Here is a 9,032-nt window from a genome sequence, read left to right as displayed (position 1 = left end):
GACTTTGAATCTTATCATAATGAGATGTTAAGCTGTAATTATGAGATATCTTTATTATTATTATTATTATTATTATGAGATATTAAGTCATTCAAGTCTTTCACGTTTGACTCCAGTAACGGAAGCCTGTTTGCGCCACTTGAAAAGTAAAAAATACATATTAAGTCATAGTTAAGAGCTTTATTGTGTGTCTATTTTATGAGATAGTTAGTTATTATTATGAGGAAAATGTCTCATAATGATTATTTACGATTTCTGAACTGTGACTTCATTTATATTTTGATTTTTCAAACGCCGTAAACAGGCTTCCGTACTGACAGTGGAGTCAAAAGTAAAGTGAAAGTAAAATACTGCCCTACTTTTCAGAAGAGACGTAGGGAGTACGCAGTGTTATTTCATTGCGTTGTTATGTTATATTATGTTTATTTTATATTATGTTATTAGTCGTACACAGGTCCTGAAGTGAAGACACGAATAATGGCGTCATATTCAAACAAGTTCACTGTGAGGTTTTTCACCTTCGTGTTGGTTTCCTACCAGTTGTCACTGTAAGTACAGTTGAACCTTTTTCCTGACAGGAAGTGTCGCCGTTTACTGAGGTTTACGTTTTTAAATCTTTTACAGAGTTATTATAACTGTCATTACTGCCTGAGGTTAACGCAGCGTTTGTAGAGAAGAGATTTTTATCGGTAGGTGTGGCTCAAATTTTTAATGTGTGTGTGTTTAGCTCCGGACAGAATTCACCGCAACACCTGAAGCAAAAAACTAGCACCTGAACAGACCGAGGTAACTGCGTTTTTAATGGAAACTGCTTAGCTTATGGCAGTTGTGACAGTTACGAAGACATTTTAAGCAAAGCCCCGGTGTTGTGTCGAAGTTTCCCCTCAATTTAAGCCGGTTTCCAACCTGCTGAGATGCAGGAAAATACCCCATCCCGCCTGGGTAATAACCGAAATGAACACCGGAAATCCCGGAAGAAGAAGAAGACCACCGGGGATAGGTCATTTAACTTTTTAACGTTCGCTGCTCTTGGAATAAACGGACTAATGACACAAAAACAAGAAACACCAGCAAGCTACACGTCGTTCTTTTAAATCTATTTATATTTGAAAAGATTTCCCCCCGTGATGTATTCCCACCGTTGCTTCTGGAGGGTGAATTCATGAATTCCTTCAAGTTTTTGCTCGTCGTTGCCTCTAGCGGCCATTTTGTGTGAGGCCATTATGAACTTTCTCTTTTTAAACAGTTTGCATTCAACACCAGCAATATCGATAAATAAAACAAAGACATGGTTAAAAGCACACCATAAATAGGAAAACAAATTCTACAATCTAAGAATTTAAAATGTTTAAAGTGTGGTAAATTTCCGTTATTGTGATATTTTTTTGATATCTTTTGGCAAAATTGTTAATATTGTGTGTGAGAGATTTGAAATGGGCCACGAGTGTCACAAATGTGCAGAAGTGTATTGCTGCCACACATACAAAAAAGTGGGGTGCTCGGTATTACATTATAATGAGAAACTATCGCGTTATTTCGAGATAAGATGTTTTGATGTTATAATGAGAAAACATCTTATCTCTAAATAACATAATAGTTTCTTGAAATAATGTGATAGTTTCTCGTTACAACGTGAAACAATCTTATCTCGAAATAATGTTTTCATTTTTCGTTATAACAAGAAACTATCACGTCATTTCAAGAAACTATTACATTATAACGCGAAATGATCACGTTATTTCCAGATAAAATGTTTTCTCGTTATAACGTCAAAACATCTTATCTCGAAATAAGGTGATAGTTTCTCGAAATAACGTAATAGTTTCTCGAAATAACGCGATAGATTCTCCTTTTATAATGAGAAAACATCTCATCTCAAAATAACTAGATAGTTTCTCGTTTTAATGAGAAAACATCTTATCTAGAAATAATGTGATAGTTTCTCGTTGTAACGAGATAACATCTTATCTCGAAATAACGTGATAGTTTCTCGAAATAACGTAATAGTTTCTAATAATAACGTGATAGATTCTCGTTATAATGAGAAAACATCTCGAAATAACGTGACAGTTTTTCATTATAACGAGAAAACATCTTATCTCGAAATAATGTGATAGTTTATCGTTATAACAAGATAGTGAAAGTTTCTCGAAATAACGCAATAGTTTCTCGAAATAACGTGATAGTTTCACGAAATAACGTGATAGTTTCTCGTTATAACGTAATACTGAGCCCTTTCTTGGCAGCAATACGCTTCCGTAACAAACAACCACTGGCTATTATACTCACTTTTATTTGTGTGTGTTTTTTAAATGTCACCAGGGCGTCTTCCTCACTCTCACTCCTAACTGACGGAAAAGTCACTCAGCATACATTTAAAGGATTGTTCCGCAACAGAAGGCAGGCGTGTGCAGATGGCACCTACATCCATGAAGGGCGGACGTGTTGCTTGTGTAGTGCCGGTGAGAGTCCAGAGGAAATGATTAAATCCGTAATAATGCACTGTATATTTTCCTTTTGGCTCATGTTTTCTCATCTCGTAGGCTTTCGTCTGAAAAGCCACTGTTCTGCGGGACACGTCGATAGTCAGTGTGAGTTCTGTGATGCGGGGACGTACAGCAGTCATCCCAACAGCCAGCCCAATTGTGAGCTTTGTAGATCCTGTGACCAACTCAGCGGTAAACACACACACACACACACACACACTGTGTCACGTCACATTTTGATGCCGTAACTTTTTATTCATACAAGATGTTAGATTTGGTTTAAAGAAAATTCACAACTCAAAATCCATATTTTTTTATGGAAACCTACTACTTTCTGTGCTGTTAATGTCAACATTAGTTAGTAAAATAGACAGTAAATCTTCGTAACTGTTAGCATATGTTAGGCTCAAAGACGCCGCATTAAATGATGTACAATAATTATTAACAGAGTAACAAGTTTAGTGCTGCAACTCACGATTATTTTCATAAATTATTAATCTTGTCAATTATTTTCGAGATTAATTCAATAGTTGTGCAAAAGGTAATTGTATTTTTTTTATTTCAGCAAACCTGGAGGAGGCGGAGCCCTGTACCGGTGCCAGGGACGCTAAATGTCGCTGTAAGAAAGGTCACTTTTGCATCAGCGGCACAGACACGTGCAGACTCTGTCATTCTTGTCAAGAGTAAGTTCATCCTCATGAAAGCTCTCAGCCCACTTCATGGCATTTTTCAAAATCAGGCATTGGGCCAAGTCAGCTTCAGAAGAGAGGCATTTTAAGATGTCTGGCTTCTATTTATGTCACCAGTTTATTTTAAATCAAATGTCTGAGACGTGAACTTTTGCCCGTCGCTCATTCTCGATCCTCTCTTGTTTTGAAGATGTGGCACCGAGGGCGTCAAAGTGGCCTGCACCTCCACCAACGACACGATCTGCAATGACACAGCCCAAGGTATGATGTACTTACCGGACGGTAATGTTGTCATTCAGCAACGTAATAATAACAACAACAACAACAACAACAACAACAACAACGTAATGTCATGTTTGTCTTTCAGGGGGAAATGGTGCGATCGTCGGCTGTGTAATTACCCTCGTGATCATCCTGATACTCGCTTCTGGATTTCTGGTGTACTATTTGAGAAGGAGGAGGTTGTGTGAGTATCAAAACCCTTTTGTTATGCAAACCCAGATAGTCTATATTGATTTAAAAAAAAAAAACACATTCAAACCATGTTTCGAATGCGATTCTGATCAGACTTTTAAAGATCAATTCCAATCTGAACGTCTCGGTCGCTCAGATAGGATTTCAAAGTGTCTTCAGCTTCACTCGCTGTGCGACTCGAACAACAACAACAACAACAATAACAACAAAGTAGATCCGAAGAGACGGACGTTAATTGGAGGCGTGTTAGACACAGTGGAAGAAAATAGTTAAAAAATCAGATCACATTTGATCACTTAGATCAGAAGATCAGATTCTGATCGGATGTGCTTCCAAATCTAATTTGGGCTGCAGTCTAAACACAGCCTAAGTAAAAAAGTAAAAAAACAACAACACACATAATACAGTAACATGTGACCAGCAGAAGATACAAAAATTCAAGTCATTCTGAGATACTTTTTGTCTTATTGAAGAGTCAGTTCATTGTCAAAGTGCATCAGGGCAAATGAATCATTTCCTGAATTTCAAAAATTCATTAAAATTAATCCTTAAGAGGTTTGAAAATATTTTCAACTGATCCATGTTCAGGGCGATGCCGACTATTATGATGGTAAATTTCAAGTCATTCCGAGATACTTTTTGTTTTAAAAAAAAAACACCTTCAGTTTATTGTGTTTTTATGTTCTTCCAGAAATAAAGTTGACTTGATAGAAATATATATTATTGATCCCGATACAGGGAATTTCTTACAGATACAGATGAAATACCTGTTGTACAACCTTGAAAAACTTCACATTCAAAATACCTATTTTTGAACCATATGTTTCTCTTTAACTCGTCTCTTCAGGTTCGAGACGAGGGTCTGCAGCTCAAGGGAACGGCACTGCGACCCCAGAGGTGGTGAGTCATTCTAACTCTCTGTTCATCAACAACAAATTAGACAAATTAATGTACGATCAACTTTTTTAAACCTGCTTCTCCTCTAATGCTATCAAAGCTGCCCCTTTCTGTAGGACATACAGGTTAGTCGACTGAAACCCTTGTTATTTTACCCTCGTCTGTGTCGGTGCTGTTGTTGTGTGACGTGTATAGTATTATACAGTATATGAAAAGATAGTTGAAAAATACTGTATTCACGTTCGCTCTTCTTTGTTTCAGGAGTTGCTGCTTTTTAAAGGTAAGAAAAACTTTAAAAAAAAACCGCTTGTTTTAGTTGATGCATATCAGACTTTAAAGTGTTATTTTACAATTTTTAGAGCTCCTCAAGTGAAATATATTAAGTAATCATCAGACTTGAGTAGATAAGGCTGGCAGATTCAGCAAAATCTCTTAAATCACCACCTAAAACCTCTTTAAATTGCCTCAATGTGATGTCATCTGTTTATTCACTGGAACCTCCGGTCAATGGGAGCTTTCTTCAATCCAATAATTTGAATTTAAGGCCTTAAAATGTCTTAAATTCTCCAAGAATCTCATAAAAGGTCTTAAATACAATCTGGAAAGGTCCTAAAAATCTATCAACATTACTTTTATTTAGAACATGCATAAACTTCAGTCTCGCTTTTTGAGGATGCGTTAACATAACTACAAAATGGAACTAAAGTAGGCCGCCAACAGCTAAGCCAAATTCTTGCATATGGGTAAGAGCAAGTTCAACTATTTGTGGCTCCAATTTTCCTTTATGTCTTTTGTACTTTTTGCCAGTATGGATTTGAAATGGGTCTTAAATTGTATTCATTATGGTCTTAAAAAGTCTTAAATTTGACTTGTTGAAACCTGCAGAGAGCCTGTTTAAAGCGGACCTAGACCGGAAGTTCCAATTAACGCTGTGCTTTATTGTAATCTCGGGCTCAGAGAGATCTCTGAAAAAACCTGGTCCGGTTACGTAAACACCGGTTCTCCTGAACAGCAGATCCTCCTGCTCCGGGCACTAGTCCGGGCACATCCGGTTGCGTACATTGAACCGCAGAAGAAGAAGAAGAACGTCCGTTGTGGTGGTGTTTCACGAGCGACAGTGTCTTCTGACTCTGGGTCAAAGTCATAAAAGGGACTGCGGCGGGGAGTCGTGAAGAAGCTATTTTTAAACACTGTTAAAACAATGTTTTGATAATGAGTAGCAGTGCATCCACCGTTCCAGAGGGGGGAGCTGCGCTTCTGAGAGCCTGAATATATCACTTCCGGGTACTGGCCAATCACAAGACAGTTGGGAAGCCGGGGTGAGAGTTGAGTCTGAAATATCGCGGCTGGGGAACAGCGTCAGAAAAGAGGATTTCTATCGGCTCGTTTACAGCAACTAGGAGGTTTTTGAGCATAAAAACAAGATAATGTATGTAAGTAGACCTCCATAACTCTATATGTGCAACAGGACAACTCTATGTGAGCTTTAAGGAAGCGGCTCTTACCACAAGCTGTGTTAGCACGTTCAGTCCTTGAATTTGAGGGAATTGGTCCTGGAAAGTTCTTGAATTTGGTGTCAACCAAAGGTGCGGGAGGCCTGAGTCGTGGTAGTGTTTGTTATCATTTGTCGTGTTTACCATTTTTAAATCCTCACATCTTTCACGTCAGATCTCGACCGTCACCAGTACGACGTGGCAGCCGTTTTGGGATGGAAGGACATGAAGGAGGTGGCGAGTCGTGCGGGCATTTCAAAAACCGATATCGAGACCTGTACCTTGAATCACCCGGGCGACGTCGACGAGCAAAAGCTGCAGCTGCTGGGCACGTTTGCGGAGAAGCACGGCCGCAACGCCTCGAAGACTCTGATCAGCGCGTTGCGAAACAGCGGCAAAAAAGACAAAGCGGAGAAAGTGACCGAACTTCTGCGCCGCGACGGCGACAACGACGCTGCTGCTTCGTCGGATGTCGGACACGAGCCTGTTGTGTGAGCGATGTTAGAATTATTTGCATATCTGCCTACCTGTCGAGATGTTTACATCATCGTTTCTAGCTGTACATATGGATTTTAAGAAGCTGCGATACGGATGTCGGAACTTTTATGAAATTATTAGTAGAAATTTTAAAAAAATATATTAGTTTTTTTTAGTTATGAATCATATCGCAGTTGCAATATTTATTAAAAAAGATGATGTTTTAGCTCTACTGCCATCTAACTGTAGATACTGTAACTTCCTGTTACAAAAGGATTTCATTCAGTGGCCTCATACAATGACGTGAAAACCAGTAAGTGTTGAGATTCTCCGGCCAAAATATTACGACTTCTGAAATTCTGGAACAAAGCGAACGTTTGTGGTGTGACCACGTCAGAGTCAGGGTGAGGGTTAAGATAGAAGTTAGCCACACTTTGCACGAGCCTAACTTTGAAAATTCGGCTGATTCTTGACGCGTTAACTTGCAAGCTGTATTATTTCTCATTTGTAATTTGCGAGGATTCGTGAACAGGAAGTTAACTGTTCGTTTTTATTTTTGTCACGTACGGTGGCCCTGAAGTGCAAATCACCAACACAAATGGGAAAACACGACATCAACTGAAACCGTCTCAGTTGATGTTGTAGTGCTTTAATTCATTTTGTGTTTTAGTTGGTGTTATTTCAGTTGATTTGCACTTCAGGGGCCACCGTAGTTATGTATTTGCTAACTGCATTTTCTTCCTCCGCTGTATTGTTTTTCATCAAAACTTCTGTAAGGAAAGTCTGATAATTTACCTGTATTTCCATACCCTTTTTCCCTAATTTTAAACTTTTTAAATTTCTCTGACACTGTTTTGTTTCTGATTTTCTTTTTCCACTTTGTATAGATTTATTTATTTTTTTAAATGTCTATGTGGAGCATCTTCAATCTGCCTTTTGTGTGTTTAAAAAAAAAAAAAAGAAGCCTTATGAATAAAAGTGCATTTAAAAATAAGCTGGTCACTGTCATTTATTTTAAGTCAGTCACACACACACAGACTCATTTGTCCCAGATGAATTATCTACTTTACTAAGTAGCAAATGTCACCACTGGAAACATGAAGGTTTATTAAAACTGGGTCATTTATATCGTAGAAACGTGAAATAATAATTGAAGTCGGTGTCTTCTTGGCCGAGAAAACAGTGTTTTTGGCTCATGTGGATGAACGACAACAACTCCCAGAATGCACTGCGCTCACTGTCCTGCGAGAAAACGAGGGAAGAGCCGTCGGTGTGTTCACTGTCACAGTGAGTAGAGATTTAAAATGACATGTTTTGATTTGATATAGTATTTTTACAATGTTGTATTTGGTGTTTCATATCTTTTTTAATGTCTTTTTAAAATCTCGGTAGCTGTGGAAAAAAAAAAACTATGAAAAAGTGAAGTGTTTTAGTGCGACCAGTAGGGGGTGCCAAAGCAGAACAAAAGGAGAGTGACACTGAAGTTGTGTGTGTGTGTGAGTGTGTGAGAGAGAATTTAGAAGTTTTGTATGAGTTTTCATTTATATAATTCATTTATAATTAAACTGCACTTTCTTTCTTTCTTCTCTGTATTAACTTTACATGAAAACTGCTTGTAAGTACAGAGTCTGATTTATTAACCTAATGCTATATTTACATTTTAATTTTAAGACTTTAATCGTGAAGAAACGTGTATTAATTTACAAATAAACTGGTCAAGCTATAATGTGTTATTTCTGTATGTTTATCATAATTAGTATTATTATTTACAGATTCATTTTACACAATTCATTACGTTTTTATTGTGAACTATATATTGTTTCCTATCAAAACACTTTTATTTTTACACCGTGAAATAATAATTATCGCGAACAATCTTTAATTTTAAGATTATATCACCAACTTTTATGGAAGTGTTGCTTTTTTCCCTTTTGTCAGTTGATCGTCCTGTGGAGGATAAAGCGATCGTCAATCACTTCCCACACTTAACAATTGGCCGAATAATCACCGGGGGGGTGGGGGGGCCGATTAGCCATTCTCAATCAAACTTTTGATTGTGACTTCAAAAGTTTTGACTTGAGTTGAGTTCACTCAGTGCTGATTAAGCCTATCAGCTCTCTACCACTCTCTCTTTGTATCTCAGTACAGTCTCACACCGCATGAAGGAAGCGATTTGTTTTCCCCCGTCGTCGAGATAAAACGAGGCGACAGCGAAGCTCTGCGTCAGGCCGGAGTGTGACGTGCGCGGCTCGAAGTGCGTAAGTAAAGCCGCAATACCAGTTTTAGCCAGAGGGAAGCGCGTCGTCGTTGACCTTGCGCCTAGGGGGGGCGAAGGAAATAACCTGTTTAACTTTACGCTGTGCAAAGTTATTTCAATTATTACCATTTAATACTGTGATTGTAATACTTGGAATTGGAATAATTCATTATGAAGAAAGATTATAATCAGCTACAGTACCGTTCAAAAGTTTGGGGTCACCAAGACAATTTTTGTTGTGTTTTCCCATTAAAAGTCA

The 9,032-nt window shown here is 38.1% G+C and overlaps 1 protein-coding gene across 1 annotated transcript; it reads left to right on the top strand.

Moving 5' to 3' along the window:
• Nucleotides 1-390: 390 nt before the first annotated feature.
• On the top strand, nucleotides 391-7,369 carry fas (Fas cell surface death receptor). The gene is made up of 9 exons (XM_083897906.1): nucleotides 391-548; nucleotides 2,323-2,462; nucleotides 2,544-2,678; nucleotides 3,052-3,169; nucleotides 3,366-3,436; nucleotides 3,543-3,641; nucleotides 4,497-4,549; nucleotides 4,808-4,826; nucleotides 6,215-7,369. Exons 1-9 carry the CDS (start codon nucleotides 478-480, stop codon nucleotides 6,532-6,534), a joined length of 1,026 nt encoding a protein of 341 aa, XP_083754032.1. The 5' UTR covers nucleotides 391-477; the 3' UTR covers nucleotides 6,535-7,369.
• The last annotated feature ends 1,663 nt before the right edge of the window (nucleotides 7,370-9,032 follow it).

Source organism: Microchirus variegatus (assembly GCF_963457635.1).
Source record: "Microchirus variegatus genome assembly, chromosome: 11".
Classification (NCBI taxonomy): Eukaryota; Metazoa; Chordata; class Actinopteri; order Pleuronectiformes; family Soleidae; genus Microchirus; species Microchirus variegatus.
The sequence above is the reverse complement of the archived record's forward strand: the minus strand, read 5'-3'. Positions and strand labels throughout refer to the sequence as shown.